This window comes from Rhinichthys klamathensis, unplaced genomic scaffold, assembly GCF_029890125.1.
Source record: "Rhinichthys klamathensis goyatoka isolate OS25496 unplaced genomic scaffold, OSU_Roscu_1.1 h1tg000122l_1, whole genome shotgun sequence".
Lineage (NCBI taxonomy): Eukaryota > Metazoa > Chordata > Actinopteri > Cypriniformes > Leuciscidae > Rhinichthys > Rhinichthys klamathensis.
Window position 1 is genome coordinate 595,001 of NW_026606659.1, and position 17,833 is coordinate 612,833.

At 49.9% G+C, this 17,833-nt stretch overlaps 2 protein-coding genes across 3 annotated transcripts in view; both read right to left on the bottom strand.

Moving 5' to 3' along the window:
* hdc (histidine decarboxylase) overlaps positions 1 to 3,701 on the bottom strand; it is a 52,400-nt gene extending 48,699 nt beyond the window's left edge. The window contains exons 1-2 of one of the 2 annotated variants that reach the window (XM_056255794.1): positions 3,465 to 3,701; positions 2,489 to 2,661 (exon numbers count right to left, since the gene is read on the bottom strand). In XM_056255794.1, the coding sequence (XP_056111769.1) occupies positions 2,489 to 2,661; positions 3,465 to 3,492 (201 nt within the window). In that variant the 5' untranslated portion in view covers positions 3,493 to 3,701. Of the gene's footprint in view, positions 1 to 2,480; positions 2,662 to 3,464 lie in introns of those variants that run through there. The other variant, XM_056255795.1, reaches the window with a different exon arrangement.
* A 7,568-nt stretch (positions 3,702 to 11,269) lies between these two features.
* gabpb1 (GA binding protein transcription factor subunit beta 1) lies at positions 11,270 to 17,827 on the bottom strand. Its single transcript, XM_056255777.1, has 3 exons — positions 17,652 to 17,827; positions 11,558 to 11,712; positions 11,270 to 11,426 (listed from the first exon to the last, which is right to left on the bottom strand). Exons 1-3 carry the CDS (start codon positions 17,668 to 17,670, stop codon positions 11,277 to 11,279), a joined length of 324 nt encoding a protein of 107 aa, XP_056111752.1. The 5' UTR covers positions 17,671 to 17,827; the 3' UTR covers positions 11,270 to 11,276.
* Between the last annotated feature and the right edge of the window lie 6 nt (positions 17,828 to 17,833).

Consider the following 17,833-nt stretch of genomic DNA (forward strand, 5'->3'; position numbering starts at 1 on the left):
TTACGCCACAGCATTCCACACTTTACACCACTGCATCCCACACTTTACGCCACTGCATCCCACACTTTACGCCACTGCATCCCACGCTTTTCACCACAGCATCCCACACTTTACGCCACAGCATTCCACACTTTAGGCCACTGCATTCCACACTTTACGCCACTGCATCCCCCACACTTTACGCCACTGCACCCCACACTTTATGCCACTGCATTCCACACTTTACCCCACTGCATCCCACACTTTACACTTTACTGCACTGCACCCCACGTTTTACTGCACTGCACCCCACGCTTTACACCACTGCACCCCACGCTTTACACCACTGCCTCCCACGCTTTACACCACTGCATCCCCCACTTTACGCCACTGCATCCCACACTTTACACCACTGCATCCCCCACTTTACGCCACTGCATTACATGCCTTACGGCACTGCATTCCACGCTTTACACCACTGTACCCCACGCTTTACACCACTGCATCCCACGCTTTACACCACTGCATCCCACACTTTACGCCACTGCATCCCACGCTTTACACCACTGAGTCCAACGCTTTACACCACTGTATCCAACGCTTTACACCACTGAGTCCCACGCTTTACACCACTGTATCCCACACTTTACGCCACTGGATCCCCCACTTTACGCCACTGCATTACATGCCTTACGGCACTGCATTCCACGCTTTACACCACTGTATCCAACACTTTATGCCACTGCATCCCACACTTTACACCACTGCATCCCACGCTTTACACCACTGTATCCCACACTTTACGCCACTGCATCCCACGCTTTACGCCACTGCATTCCACGCTTTACATCACTGCATCCCACGTTTTACACCACTGCATCCCACACTTTACGCAACTGCATCCCACGCTTTAAACCACTGCATCCCACGCTTTACACCACTGCATCCCACGCTTTACACCACTGCATCCCACGCTTTACACCACTGCCTCCCACGCTTTACACCACTGCATCCCACATTTTACACCACTGCATCCCACGCTTTACACCACTGCATCCCACACTTTACACCACTGCATCCCACACTTTACACCACTGCATCCCACACTTTACACCACTGCATCCCACACTTTACACCACTGCATCCCCCACTTTACGCCACTGCATCCCACACTTTACACCACTGCATCCCCCACTTTACGCCACTGCATTACATGCCTTACGGCACTGCATTCCACGCTTTACACCACTGTACCCCACGCTTTACACCACTGCATCCCACGCTTTACACCACTGCATCCCACACTTTACGCCACTGCATCCCACGCTTTACACCACTGAGTCCAACGCTTTACACCACTGTATCCAACGCTTTACACCACTGAGTCCCACGCTTTACACCACTGTATCCCACACTTTACGCCACTGGATCCCCCACTTTACGCCACTGCATTACATGCCTTACGGCACTGCATTCCACGCTTTACACCACTGTATCCAACACTTTATGCCACTGCATCCCACACTTTACACCACTGCATCCCACGCTTTACACCACTGTATCCCACACTTTACGCCACTGCATCCCACGCTTTACGCCACTGCATTACATGCTTTACGGCACTGCATTCCACGCTTTACACCACTGAATCCCACACTTTACGCCACTGCATCCCACACTTTACTCCACTGTATCCCACACTTTACGCCACTGCATCCCACACTTTACACCACTGCATCCCACGCTTTACACCACTGCATCCCACGCTTTACACCACTGCATCCCACGCTTTACACCACTGCCTCCCACGCTTTACACCACTGCCTCCCACGCTTTACACCACTGCCTCCCACGCTTTACACCACTGCTTTACGCCACTGCATCCCGCGCTTTACGCTACTGCATCCCACGATTTACGCCACTGCATCCCACGCTTTACACCACTGAGTCCCATGCTTTACACCACTGTATCCCACACTTTACGCCACTGCATCCCACACTTTACACCACTGCATCCCCCACTTTACGCCACTGCTTCCCACACTTTACACCACTGAGTCCCACGCTTTACACCACTGTATCCCACACTTTACACCACTGCATCCCACACTTTACACCACTGCATCCCCCACTTTACGCCACTGCATCCCACGCTTTACACCACTGAGTCCCACGCTTTACACCACTGTATCCCACACTTTACACCACTGCATCCCACACTTTACACCACTGCATCCCCCACTTTACGCCACTGCATCCCACACTTTACACCACTGCATCCCCCACTTTACGCCACTGCATTACATGCCTTACGCCACTGCATCCCACGCTTTACACCACTGTATCCCACACTTTACGCCACTGCATCCCACACTTTACACCACTGCATCCCCCACTTTACACCACTGTATCCCACGCTTTACACCACTGCATCCCACGCTTTACACCACTTTTGGCAATATAGTGTAGATAGATGGACAGACACACACACACAAACACACAGGCAGACCCCGGGCATGATGATGTTCTCCACGTCCTGCATGATGCGGCTCCAGTCCTCAGGCTCGTACGGGGCGCTGCTGGGCAGAAGAGGACGCATGAACCCCGGCTGAACATCCGGAACCACCCGCCGCTCACGGATCCGTGTGAGATACTGCTGTATGAAGTCCACCATCTCCTTCCCTACACACACACACACACACAATAGAGGAACATCAACACATTAAAACAAACACACCCAGCAAGCAATAGCCGTCATTTCACCGTCTCTGTTAACTATAGACCCGATATACTCCGGCTATAAGTAACACACTTCTAGACAAAAATTTTTTGGGTACATGTCGTTTTTGCCAAAATAACTTGTGAGATAAATGATATTCCATCATGTAATCTAAGTCAACAGTGATTACAATGTGATTGGTTTTTATTTCATTTCTATGCTATTTGTAGCCCACTTATAGTCAAAACTGATTCATTGTAGTTTTTGGCCAGGCAGCGCATGAGATGGTTGATATCCATCATGTTACCAATGTCAATAATATCTACAAGTTGTAAGTGTAATTTCATGTCATGGTCAATCTGTAGTCACGATTTAGCTATTAAACGACTATTAGACGGCTATTAGACGTCTTTTAAACGCAAAATTGCTTGCTGGGCACTGTGAGCCTGAGGTCACGGCCAATACAAGACTGAACAACATTAGAGAAAAGTAATAAAACTATAGATGAAGAGTACAGACACACATATTACAGCAGAACATCAATATAAAATAAATGTAATGCAAGAAAATGACCTTACAATACTTCAGAAGAAAACAATAGCATGCAAACAATTTAAAGTGATAAAAAGTCCTCAATCTCAAATGTTCAGGAAATAACCAGCAGTCCTTCATCTATGGATCAAGAGTTATTAAAGCTAAACCTGTGAGCTGTGTCCTGCAAAACTAATATAAAGCCAGTCTGGTATAATTATTAGAGGATCATTACCTCTCTGCATGTATTCCTGCTCCTGCATCCCGTCGGTCAGAGGAAGATCCGCTGTGTGTGTGTGTGTGTGTGTGTGAGCCGCTTCAGCTCTCACACACTCTTATAGCCACTACCCGCTGACGCAAACCGACACACACACACACACTCCACAAAGACACCATTGATTCAGGCTGTACGTGAGTGTCCGTCAAACACGGGTCTGACTTTATGAGCACTGAGGAAACATCAATCCATATCTACAATATGTGTGTTTGAACAATCCCAACAACAATACTCCTCTACAGACTCACAGATGCTGGAATACTGTAAAAACATTTTATTGTGCATTTATTCAGCATTTTTACACAGCAAAAGTCAGTTTGAGATCCTCCTCAAAGAAACAAAATCCATCCAGTTTGTCTTTTTAAAAATAATGATCTTTCTGACAGAAATACTGCATCACAAACACAGGCGTGTGGAAGCTAGAAACACAAGAGCGTATGATTTATGTTGATGACCAGTGAGGGAACCGATGATGAAAGACTTGATCAGACGCGAAACTCAATCCAGAGCATAAAACATCATCACATTATTACACAGTTAAACGTTTTGAGTTTTTTTTCCTCGTTATTCAGAGGCCGATGGAGGATATGTGTCAGAAAGAATCGGACCCACGTCACCCACAGGAGCACCACAGACTCCATAAGCTTTTGACGAGAACTGAAGAGGCACGATGATAATCAGACAACTGCAACAATGAGGCATTAAAGAGATTTTTAGTTTATTTTAGTCAAAATAGCTGAAAAAAAATCACAAATGCAATCAATGTGATTTAATCGTTATGACTTTTGACCAATAGGTGGCGCTGTGACCAAACTGATGTGGGTCAGTGTGAGGACATTAACACACTCAATAATTTTGGCATCATGCTATCAATTTCATTGAACTTGTAATATGTGTTTGCTGGAATGGTCTGTTTAAAAACGGTTTCATTAAAATAGGCAAAACCTTTTGAGTCCCTTCAGGCCATGACACACACCGAGTTCTGCAACGATACGCTAACGCATGCGGAAATTACAGTATTTTACGACAAAATTCTAAAATAAACTAGTTGACATGCAATAATTGGGTTTCATTCGACTCGGTATGTTGCACTGAACTAAAAGAGACTATGATTATTGGGCATTCCGTTCAGAAGTTAAAAGCAAAAATATCCATATTTCATGTCTCCTGACCCGTAGATGGCGCTAGTGTCCTCAGTTCATGCTTGTGGTGACATGAACCCTAATCCTTTTATTTCCGTAAAATTCCAAATGGCGGAAAAAGCCAAGAATTTAGTTAATATTCAAAAGTTAGAATAAACATGAATGGTGGCGCTAGAGGGAGTTAATGATGAGACGGTCCTCCATCTGTGTGCCAAATGACATCATTTCCTGTAAGCAGTTCGATGGGCTCAAGAGCAGAAGAGGAAGAGGAATGATGCGAACACTGACGGACACGACACACACCTCAGAGCTCGGCCCCTAATGAACACACTGATGCGGTCACAGAAAGCACAGTGTGTCCAGTGTGTGTGTGTGTTAGGCGTGTTTCCTCCCGCTCTGCCGTGTGATGGCCGTGTGTGTGTGTGTGTGTTAGGCGTGTTTCCTCCCGCTCTGCCGTGTGATGGCCGTGTGTGTGTGTGTTAGGCGTGTTTCTTCCCGCTCTGCCGTGTGATGGCTGTGTGTGTGTGTGTGTGTTAGGCGTGTTTCCTCCCGCTCTGCCGTGTGATGGATGTGTGTGTGTGTGTGTGTTAGGCGTGTTTCCTCCCGCTCTGCCGTGTGTGTGTGTGTGTGTTAGGCGTGTTTCCTCCCGCTCTGCCGTGTGATGGATGTGTGTGTGTGTGTGTGTTAGGCGTGTTTCCTCCCGCTCTGCCGTGTGATGGCTGTGTGTGTGTGTGTGTGTTAGGCGTGTTTCTTCCCGCTCTGCCGTGTGATGGCCGTGTGTGTGTGTGTGTGTGTGTGTGTTAGGCGTGTTTCCTCCCGCTCTCCCGTGTGATGGCCGTGTGTGTGTGTGTGTGTGTGTGTGTGTTAGGCGTGTTTCCTCCCGCTCTCCCGTGTGATGGCCGTGTGTGTGTGTTAGGCGTGTTTCTTCCCGCTCTGCCGTGTGATGGCCGTGTGTGTGTGTGTGTGTTAGGCGTGTTTCTTCCCGCTCTGCCGTGTGATGGTCGTGTGTGTGTGTGTTAGGCGTGTTTCTTCCCGCTCTGCCGTGTGATGGCCGTGTGTGTGTGTGTGTGTTAGGCGTGTTTCCTCCCGCTCTGCCGTGTGATGGCCGTGTGTGTGTGTGTGTGTGTGTTAGGCGTGTTTCTTCCCGCTCTCCCGTGTGATGGCCATGTGTGTGTGTGTGTGTGTGTTAGGCGTGTTTCTTCCCGCTCTGCCGTGTGATGGCCGTGTGTGTGTGTGTGTGTGTGTGTGTGTTAGGCGTGTTTCTTCCTGCTCTCCCGTGTGATGGCCGTGTGTGTGTGTGTGTGTTAGGCGTGTTTCTTCCCGCTCTCCCGTGTGATGGCCATGTGTGTGTGTGTGTGTGTGTTAGGCGTGTTTCTTCCCGCTCTGCCGTGTGATGGCCATGTGTGTGTGTGTGTGTGTGTGTTAGGCGTGTTTCTTCCCGCTCTCCCGTGTGATGGCCATGTGTGTGTGTGTGTGTGTGTTAGGCGTGTTTCTTCCCGCTCTGCCGTGTGATGGCCGTGTGTGTGTGTGTGTGTGTGTGTGTGTGTTAGGCGTGTTTCTTCCTGCTCTCCCGTGTGATGGCCGTGTGTGTGTGTGTGTGTTAGGCGTGTTTCTTCCCGCTCTCCCGTGTGATGGCCATGTGTGTGTGTGTGTGTGTGTTAGGCGTGTTTCTTCCCGCTCTGCCGTGTGATGGCCATGTGTGTGTGTGTGTGTGTGTGTTAGGCGTGTTTCTTCCTGCTCTGGCGTGTGATGGCTGTGTGTGTGTGTGTGTGTGTTAGGCGTGTTTCTTCCCGCTCTGCCGTGTGATGGCCGTGTGTGTGTGTGTGTGTTAGGCGTGTTTCCTCCCGCTCTGCCGTGTGATGGTCGTGTGTGTGTGTGTTAGGCGTGTTTCTTCCCGCTCTGCCGTGTGATGGCCGTGTGTGTGTGTGTGTGTTAGGCGTGTTTCCTCCCGCTCTGCCGTGTGATGGCTGTGTGTGTGTGTGTGTGTGTTAGGCGTGTTTCCTCCCGCTCTGCCGTGTGATGGATGTGTGTGTGTGTGTGTGTTAGGCGTGTTTCTTCCCGCTCTGCCGTGTGATGGCCGTGTGTGTGTGTGTGTGTTAGGCGTGTTTCCTCCCGCTCTGCCGTGTGATGGCCGTGTGTGTGTGTGTGTGTGTTAGGCGTGTTTCTTCCCGCTCTCCCGTGTGATGGCCGTGTGTGTGTGTGTGTGTGTGTTAGGCGTGTTTCCTCCCGCTCTGCCGTGTGATGGCTGTGTGTGTGTGTGTGTTAGGCGTGTTTCCTCCCGCTCTGCCGTGTGATGGCCATGTGTGTGTGTGTGTGTGTGTGTTAGGCGTGTTTCTTCCCGCTCTGCCGTGTGATGGCCGTGTGTGTGTGTGTGTTAGGCGTGTTTCTTCCCGCTCTCCCGTGTGATGGCCGTGTGTGTGTGTGTGTTAGGCGTGTTTCCTCCCGCTCTGCCGTGTGATGGCTGTGTGTGTGTGTGTGTGTTAGGCGTGTTTCCTCCCGCTCTGCCGTGTGATGGCCATGTGTGTGTGTGTGTGTGTGTGTTAGGCGTGTTTCCTCCCGCTCTGCCGTGTGATGGCCGTGTGTGTGTGTGTGTGTGTTAGGCGTGTTTCTTCCCGCTCTGCCGTGTGATGGCCGTGTGTGTGTGTGTGTGTTAGGCGTGTTTCCTCCCGCTCTGCCATGTGATGGCCGTGTGTGTGTGTGTGTGTGTGTGTTAGGCGTGTTTCTTCCCGCTCTGCCGTGTGATGGCCGTGTGTGTGTGTGTGTTAGGCGTGTTTCTTCCCGCTCTGCCGTGTGATGGCCGTGTGTGTGTGTGTGTTAGGCGTGTTTCCGCCCGCTCTGCCGTGTGATGGCCATGTGTGTGTGTGTGTGTGTGTGTGTGTGTGTGTGTGTTAGGCGTGTTTCCTCCCGCTCTGCCGTGTGATGGCCATGTGTGTGTGTGTGTGTTAGGCGTGTTTCCTCCCGCTCTGCCGTGTGATGGCCGTGTGTGTGTGTGTGTGTTAGGCGTGTTTCTTCCCGCTCTGCCGTGTGATGGCCGTGTGTGTGTGTGTGTTAGGCGTGTTTCTTCCCGCTCTGCCGTGTGATGGCCGTGTGTGTGTGTGTGTTAGGCGTGTTTCTTCCCGCTCTGCCGTGTGATGGCCGTGTGTGTGTGTGTGTTAGGCGTGTTTCCTCCCGCTCTGCCGTGTGATGGCCGTGTGTGTGTGTGTGTGTGTGTTAGGCGTGTTTCCTCCCGCTCTGCCGTGTGATGGCCGTGTGTGTGTGTGTGTGTGTGTGTTAGGCGTGTTTCTTCCCGCTCTGCCGTGTGATGGCCGTGTGTGTGTGTGTGTGTTAGGCGTGTTTCCTCCCGCTCTGCCATGTGATGGCCGTGTGTGTGTGTGTGTGTGTGTGTTAGGCGTGTTTCTTCCCGCTCTGCCGTGTGATGGCCGTGTGTGTGTGTCTGTGATAGGCGTGTTTCTTCCCGCTCTGCCGTGTGATGGCCGTGTGTGTGTGTGTGTTAGGCGTGTTTCTTCCCGCTCTGCCGTGTGATGGCCGTGTGTGTGTGTGTGTTAGGCGTGTTTCTTCCCGCTCTGCCGTGTGATGGCCGTGTGTGTGTGTGTGTTAGGCGTGTTTCCGCCCGCTCTGCCGTGTGATGGCCATGTGTGTGTGTGTGTGTGTGTGTGTGTGTGTGTTAGGCGTGTTTCCTCCCGCTCTGCCGTGTGATGGCCATGTGTGTGTGTGTGTGTTAGGCGTGTTTCCTCCCGCTCTGCCGTGTGATGGCCGTGTGTGTGTGTGTGTGTTAGGCGTGTTTCTTCCCGCTCTGCCGTGTGATGGCCGTGTGTGTGTGTGTGTTAGGCGTGTTTCTTCCCGCTCTGCCGTGTGATGGCCGTGTGTGTGTGTGTGTTAGGCGTGTTTCTTCCCGCTCTGCCGTGTGATGGCCGTGTGTGTGTGTGTGTTAGGCGTGTTTCCTCCCGCTCTGCCGTGTGATGGCCGTGTGTGTGTGTGTGTGTGTTAGGCGTGTTTCCTCCCGCTCTGCCGTGTGATGGCCGTGTGTGTGTGTGTGTGTTAGGCGTGTTTCTTCCCGCTCTGCCGTGTGATGGCCGTGTGTGTGTGTCTGTGATAGGCGTGTTTCTTCCCGCTCTGCCGTGTGATGGCCGTGTGTGTGTGTGTGTTAGGCGTGTTTCTTCCCGCTCTGCCGTGTGATGGCCGTGTGTGTGTGTGTGTGTTAGGCGTGTTTCTTCCCGCTCTGCCGTGTGATGGCCGTGTGTGTGTGTGTGTTAGGCGTGTTTCTTCCCGCTCTGCCGTGTGATGGCCGTGTGTGTGTGTGTGTGTTAGGCGTGTTTCTTCCCGCTCTGCCGTGTGATGGCCGTGTGTGTGTGTGTGTGTTAGGCGTGTTTCTTCCCGCTCTGCCGTGTGATGGCTGTGTGTGTGTGTGTGTGTTAGGCGTGTTTCTTCCCGCTCTGCCGTGTGATGGCCGTGTGTGTGTGTGTGTCTGTGATAGGCGTGTTTCTTCCCGCTCTGCCGTGTGTGTGTGTTAGGCGTGTTTCCTCCCGCTCTGCCGTGTGATGGCTGTGTGTGTGTGTGTGTGTTAGGCGTGTTTCTTCCCGCTCTGCCGTGTGATGGCTGTGTGTGTGTGTGTGTGTTAGGCGTGTTTCTTCCCGCTCTGCCGTGTGATGGCCGTGTGTGTGTGTGTGTGTGTGTGTGTGTTAGGCGTGTTTCCTCCCGCTCTGCCGTGTGATGGCCGTGTGTGTGTGTGTGTGTGTGTGTTAGGCGTGTTTCTTCCCGCTCTGCCGTGTGATGGCCGTGTGTGTGTGTGTGTGTGTTAGGCGTGTTTCTTCCCGCTCTGCCGTGTGATGGATGTGTGTGTGTGTGTGTGTTAGGCGTGTTTCCTCCCGCTCTGCCGTGTGATGGCCGTGTGTGTGTGTGTGTGTGTTAGGCGTGTTTCCTCCCGCTCTGCCATGTGATGGCCGTGTGTGTGTGTGTGTGTGTGTGTGATAGGCGTGTTTCTTCCCGCTCTGCCGTGTGTGTGTGTGTGTGTGTTAGGCGTGTTTCCTCCCGCTCTGCCGTGTGATGGCTGTGTGTGTGTGTGTGTCTGTGATAGGCGTGTTTCCTCCCGCTCTGCCGTGTGATGGCCGTGTGTGTGTGTGTGTGTGTTAGGCGTGTTTCCTCCCGCTCTGCCATGTGATGGCCGTGTGTGTGTGTGTGTGTGTGTGTGTGATAGGCGTGTTTCTTCCCGCTCTGCCGTGTGTGTGTGTGTGTGTGTGTGTGTGATAGGCGTGTTTCTTCCCGCTCTGCCGTGTGTGTGTGTGTGTTAGGCGTGTTTCCTCCCGCTCTGCCGTGTGTGTGTGTGTGTGTGTGTGTGTGATAGGCGTGTTTCTTCCCGCTCTGCCGTGTGTGTGTGTGTGTTAGGCGTGTTTCCTCCCGCTCTGCCGTGTGATGGCCGTGTGTGTGTGTGTGTGTGTTAGGCGTGTTTCCTCCCGCTCTGCCATGTGATGGCCGTGTGTGTGTGTGTGTGTGTGTGTGATAGGCGTGTTTCTTCCCGCTCTGCCGTGTGTGTGTGTGTGTGTGTTAGGCGTGTTTCCTCCCGCTCTGCCGTGTGATGGCTGTGTGTGTGTGTGTGTCTGTGATAGGCGTGTTTCCTCCCGCTCTGCCGTGTGATGGCTGTGTGTGTGTGTGTGTGTTAGGCGTGTTTCTTCCCGCTCTGCCGTGTGATGGCTGTGTGTGTGTGTGTGTGTGTGTTAGGCGTGTTTCTTCCCGCTCTGCCGTGTGATGGCCGTGTGTGTGTGTGTGTCTGTGATAGGCGTGTTTCTTCCCGCTCTGCCGTGTGTGTGTGTGTGTGTGTTAGGCGTGTTTCCTCCCGCTCTGCCATGTGATGGCTGTGTGTGTGTGTGTGTGTTAGGCGTGTTTCTTCCCGCTCTGCCGTGTGATGGCTGTGTGTGTGTGTGTTAGGCGTGTTTCTTCCCGCTCTGCCGTGTGATGGCTGTGTGTGTGTGTGTGTGTTAGGCGTGTTTCTTCCCGCTCTGCCGTGTGATGGCTGTGTGTGTGTGTGTGTGTTAGGCGTGTTTCTTCCCGCTCTGCCGTGTGATGGCTGTGTGTGTGTGTGTGTGTTAGGCGTGTTTCTTCCCGCTCTGCCGTGTGATGGCTGTGTGTGTGTGTCTGTGATAGGCGTGTTTCTTCCCGCTCTGCCATGTGATGGCTGTGTGTGTGTGTGTGTGTTAGGCGTGTTTCCTCCCGCTCTGCCGTGTGATGGCTGTGTGTGTGTGTGTGTGTTAGGCGTGTTTCTTCCCGCTCTGCCGTGTGATGGCCGTGTGTGTGTGTGTGTGTGTGTTAGGCGTGTTTCCTCCCGCTCTGCCGTGTGATGGCCGTGTGTGTGTGTGTGTGTGTGTTAGGCGTGTTTCTTCCCGCTCTGCCGTGTGATGGCCGTGTGTGTGTGTGTGTGTTAGGCGTGTTTCTTCCCGCTCTGCCGTGTGATGGCCGTGTGTGTGTGTGTGTGTGTGTTAGGCGTGTTTCTTCCCGCTCTGCCATGTGATGGCCGTGTGTGTGTGTGTGTGTGTGTTAGGCGTGTTTCTTCCCGCTCTGCCGTGTGATGGCCGTGTGTGTGTGTGTTAGGCGTGTTTCTTCCCGCTCTGCCGTGTGATGGCCGTGTGTGTGTGTGTTAGGCGTGTTTCTTCCCGCTCTGCCGTGTGATGGCCTCCAGCTTCAGCCGGTACGCTTCGGCCTCCTGCTCCTTCTTCAGGAGCTGCTGTCGGTATTTCTGTGCCTCACGGTTCGCCTCCTCCAGCTGCTTTAGAAGAGACACTTTCTCCTGTCACACACACACACACACACACACACAGTCAGACTGTTTACATGTTTATCACTGGATAAAACATGTACATGTTATGTGTCAGATGCTGGTGTGAGAGGGGTTGTGGGCCGTGTGTGTGTGTGTCGCACCTGGAAGTCCTCCAGCGAGACCGTTTGCTGGATCTGAATGTCCTGTGTTTCTATCGTCTGATCCTCGTCTTCTTCTTTCACTCGCTGCCGTTTGAATGAAGGTTCGTCGCTGATCACCGTTTCCTCTGCGACCTCTGTGTCCGACACTGTCAGCACTGCAGGAACACACACACACTGAGTGAGACCAGCGAGTAACACTCACACAGCCGGATCAGGGCCGTATCCAGATCAGATGGTGGACCTGTGCCTAGACAAAATAATGTAGAATTCATAGACAATTGGAAAAGTTTTTGGGGCAAGCCTGACCTGTTGAAAAGAGATGGTATTCATCCCTCCTGGGATGGTGCTGCTCTTCTCTCTAGTAATTTGGCTCATAGTCTCAGAGCTCAAACATGACAATCTGGGGCTCAGGTCAGGAAGCAGACAGACTGGCTAAACCGACCGTCTGCTAGCGGCCTCACGTCACTGAGGTCAGATAAATCCCATCACATAGAGCCTCTTTCACCTAGATATCATCATATAGAGACTGTGTCTGTTCCCCGAATTTGGAAATCCAAAAAACGTCAGGTTAAAAATTTAATTGATGTTGAACAAATAAAAAACAGATATAATACAGATGAGCAAATGATAAAGCTTGGGTTGCTGAATATTCGATCCCTTACTCCAAAATCACTCATAGTTAATGATATGATTTCAGATTATAATCTAGATGTCCTGTGTTTGACAGAAACCTGGTTAAAACCAAATGATTATATTACTTTAAATGAGTCAACCCCACAAGATTACAGTTATAAACATGAGCCTCGTCTGAAAGGCAAAGGGGGAGGTGTTGCTGTAATTTATAGTAATATTTTCAAAACCACTAAGAAATCTAGTTTTAAATATACTTCTTTTGAAGACAGGCCACCAGGGCACCTTACAGACTTTAGCAAAGAATTTGCTGACTTTCTATCAGAATTAGTATTGGCTGCAGATAAAGTCCTAATTGTTGGTGATTTTAATATACATGTGGATAATGAAAAAGATGCATTGGGATTGGCATTTAAAGATATTGTAAACTCAATTGGAGTTAGACAACACGTGTCGGGACCTACTCATTGTCGTAATCATACTCTAGATCTAATATTATCACATGGAATAGATGTTGATGCTGTTGAAATTCTGCAGCAGAGCGATGACATCTCAGATCATTATCTAGTCTCATGTAAATTACATTTAGCCAAGGCTGCAAAGCCGACTCCGTGTTATAAATACGTCAGACCTATAACTTCTGCCACTAAAGATTGCTTTATCAATAATCTTCCTAATCAGTTTCATCATCTCAGCATCCCGGATAGCTTAGAAGAACTCGATATTGCAACAGAAACCTTTAACTCTCTCTTTTCCAGCACTTTAGACGCAGTTGCTCCATTGCGCTTAAAGAAGATTAAAGAAAATAGTCCAACGCCGTGGTACAGCGAGCACACTCTCACACACACACACACACACACACACACACACACACCCAGGCCCTTAAGAGAGCAGCCAGAAAAATGGAGCGCAACTGGAAGAAAACTAAACTAGAGGTATTTCGGATTTCATGGAAAGAGAGCTCAATTGCTTACAGAGAGGCTTTAAAAGCTGCTAGATCTGCTTATTTTTCAACCCTATTAGAAGAAAATAAACATAATCCTAGGTATCTATTTGAAACAGTAGCTAAACTAACGAAAAAGAAAGCTTCAAGCTCAGAAGTGTCCAAGCAACACAGCAGTAATGACTTTATGAACTTCTTCACTTATAAGATCGATAATATTAGGGACAAAATTATAACTATGCAACCGTCTACCACAGTATCGCATCAGACAGTGCATTGTAGTCTCCCTGAGGAAACATTTTATTCATTTGTTGCCATAGGAGAGGACGAATTTTCTAAACTTGTTAAATCATCTAAATCGACAACATGTATGTTAGACCCTATACCGACTAAGCTACTGAAAGAGATGCTTCTAGAGGTCATAGATCCTCTTCTTAATATCATTAATTCATCTTTGTCACTAGGATACGTACCAAAAACCTTTAAGCTGGCTATGATAAAACCGCTCGATCTCGAATCTGCCTTTTCTATCAAAGATATTAGAAAAAGCAGTATCCTCACAACTGTGTTCCTTTCTAGAAAGAAATGATATCTGCGAGGATTTTCAGTCCGGATTCAGACCGTACCATAGCACTGAGACCGCTCTCATCAGAGTCACAAATGATTTGCTCTTATCATCCGATCGTGGTTGTATCTCTCTATTAGTGTTACTCGATCTTAGTGCTGCATTTGATACTATTGACCACAACATTCTTTTAAATAGACTCGAAAATTATGTTGGCATTAGTGGAGTTGCACTAGCATGGTTTAAATCACACTTATCTGACCGTTATCCGTTTGTAGCAATAAATGAAGATATGTCTTTTCGATCACAAGTTCAGTATGGCGTACCACAAGGCTCAATACTAGGACCGCTGCTGTTCACTCTGTACATGCTACCATTAGGAGATATCATTAGGGAACATGGAGTTAGTTTTCACTGTTATGCCGATGATACTCAGCTGTATATTTCTTCACGCCCCGACGAAACTTACCAATTCACAAAATTAACGGAATGCATAGCCGATATAAAAATTGGATGACTAGTAATTTCCTACTACTAAATTCTGAAAAGACAGAGATTCTAATTATTGGACAAAAAACTTCCACACGTAATAACCTAGAATACTGTCTAACACTTGATGGCTGCTCTGTTAAGTCTTCGTCGTCAGTTAGGAACCTGGGTGTGTGTGTGTGTGTGTGTGTGTGTGTGTGCTCTTTGATACCAATCTCTCATTTGAAAGTCACGTGTCTAGTATCTGTAAAACCGCATTTTTCCATCTTAAAAACATATCTAAATTACGCCATATGCTCTCATTAACAAATGCAGAACAATTAGTTCATGCGTTCATGACATCAAGGCTAGATTACTGTAATGCTCTACTGGGTGGTTGCCCTGCATGCTTAATAAACAAACTCCAGCTGGTTCAAAACGCCGCAGCTCGAGTTCTTACCAGAACCAGGAAATATGACCATATTAGCCCGGTTCTGTCAACACTGCATTGGCCGCCTATTAAACATCGTATAAATTTTAAAATATTGTTGATTACCTACAAAGCACTAAATGGTTTAGCTCCGCAGTGCTTGAGCGAGCTCTTAACGCATTATAGTCCTTCACGTCTATTGCGATCTCAAAATTCCGGCCAGTTGATAATACCTAGAATATCTAAATCGACTGCTGGCGGGAGATCCTTTTCCTATTTAGCACCAAAACTCTGGAACAGTCTTCCTACCATTGTCCGGGAAGCAGACCACACTCTGTCAGTTCAAAGCTAGACTAAAAACACATCTCTTGACCTAGCATACACATAATATATTTGACGTGTGGTGTTTGTCAACGCGCCTTTTGAGAGAAGAAGGAAAGTGACCGCTCGGCTATTATCGATACTTCGGAAATTAGTATTGGTACCATTCAGATATTTCAGTATCGATATTTATCGAAATATCGATATTTTTGACAACACTACATCATGTGTTGTGGTCGTGTCTAGGCGCAGGTCCTCCATCTGATCTGGATACGGCCCGGATCCGGCTGACTACATCATGCGTTGTGGTCGTGTCTAGTCAAGTCAAGTCAAGTCATCTTCATTTATATAGCGCTTTTAACAATGGGGATTGTTTCAAAGCAGCTTTACAGAGATAAACATACAATTTACGGTAACAGAGATTGTTTTGGCTTTATAACGATTTTGAATAATGTTATTTCCGGCTAAAGTTGGTTTTGATTGATTCACTTCCAGCAAAATTATTCCAGCAGATGGTGGACCTGCGCCTAGACACGACCACAACGCATGATGTAGTCAGCCGGATCAGGGCCGTATCCAGATCAGATGGAGGACCTGCGCTAGACACGACCACAACGCATGATGTAGTCAGCCGGATCAGGGCCGTATCCAGATCAGATGGAGGACCCTGCGCTTAGACACGACCACAACACATGATGTAGTCAGCCGGATCAGGGCCGTATCCAGATCAGATGGTGGACCTGCGCCTAGACATGACCACAACACATGATGTAGTCAGCCGGATCCGGGCCGCATCCAGATCAGATGGTGGACCTGCGCCTAGACACGACCACAACACATGATGCAGTCAGCCGGATCCGGGCCGTATCCAGATCAGATGGTGGACCTGCGCCTAGACACGACCACAACACATGATGTAGTCAGCCGGATCCGGGCCGTATCCAGATCAGATGGTGGACCCTGCGCCTAGACACGACCACAACACATGATGTAGTCAGCCGGATCCGGGCCGTATCCAGATCAGATGGTGGACCTGCGCCTAGACACGACCACAACACATGATGTAGTCAGCCGGATCCGGGCCTTATCCAGATCAGATGGAGGACCTTGCGCCTAGACACGACCACAACACATGATGTAGTCAGCCGGATCCGGGTCTTATCCAGATCAGATGGTGGACCTGCGCCTAGACACGACCACAACACATGATGTAGTCAGCCGGATCCGGGCCGTATCCAGATCAGATGGAGGACCTGCGCCTAGACACGACCACAACGCATGATGTAGTCAGCCGGATCCGGGCCGTATCCAGATCAGATGGAGGACCTGCGCCTAGACACGACCACAACTCATGATGTAGTCAGCCGGATTCCGGGCCGTATCCAGATCAGATGGAGGACCTGCGCCTAGACACGACCACAACACATGATGTAGTCAGCCGGATCCGGGCCGTATCCAGATCAGATGGAGGACCTGCGCCTAGACACGACCACAACACATGATGTAGTCAGCCGGATCCGGGCCGTATCCAGATCAGATGGAGGACCTGCGCCTAGACACGACCACAACACATGATGTAGTCAGACGGATCCGGGCCGTATCCAGATCAGATGGAGGACCTCCGCCTAGACACGACCACAACACATGATGTAGTCAGCCGGATCCGGGCCGTATCCAGATCAGATGGAGGACCTGCGCCTAGACACGACCACAACGCATGATGTATTCAGCCGGATCCGGGCCGTATCCAGATCAGATGGTGGACCTGCGCCTAGACACGACCACAACACATGATGTAGTCAGCCGGATCCGGGCCGTATCCAGATCAGATGGAGGACCTGCGCCTAGACACGACCACAACACATGATGTAGTCAGACGGATCCGGGCCGTATCCAGATCAAATGGAGGACCTGCGCCTAGACACGACCACAACACATGATGTAGTCAGCCGGATCCGGCCCGTATCCAGATCAGATGGAGGACCTGCGCCTAGACACGACCACAACGCATGATGTAGTCAGCCGGATCCTGGCCGTATCCAGATCAGATGGAGGACCTGCGCCTAGACACGACCACAACGCATGATGTAGTCAGCCGGATCCGGGCCGTATGCAGATCAGATGGAGGACCTGCGCCTAGACACGACCACAACGCATGATGTAGTCAGCCGGATCCGGGCCGTATCCAGATCAGATGGTGGACCTGCGCCTAGACACGACCACAACACATGATGTAGTCAGCCGGATCCGGGCCGTATCCAGATCAGATGGAGGACCTGCACCTAGACACGACCACAACACATGATGTAGTCAGCCGGATCCGGGCCGTATCCAGATCAGATGGAGGACCTGCGCCTAGACACGACCACAACACTGAAACACTGATTGATGGATTACATGAGACATGTTTGATTTCAGGAAGTTGTTCTGTATCTTCCAAGATTCCTTCTGATGTTCATCATGTTTATTCACTGCCAGTAGTAAAGAGGAAGAGATGATCGGTTCAACATGAAAGAGACACAAACACACATTTACTGACTGAACTTCATCATGAAACTCACAGAAATTGAAAGCTGAGACTTTCTTTCATCAAAAGTATCGTAGCTTATTGCGATTATGGGACGGCACAGATATCATTTAGTGGAGTTTTAGTCGTTCATCGGCATCTAAAAGATCCATTCTTGGATTTAAGAATCAAAATGAGAAACCAGAAATCGAGCGCTTCCGTGTCACTCACCCTGCTGCCCATCAGGCATGGTGACTATTATGGGCTGACTGATGCCCGTGCCCGTCTGCAGGTTGCCCAGCTGAATGCCGTCTGTTACTATGGTGATGACCTGCTGACCTCCAGAGCTCACGACCTGCTGGATGGCCCCGTCCACTGTGTCTGCAGTGATGAGCTCGTCTGAGAGAGAGAGA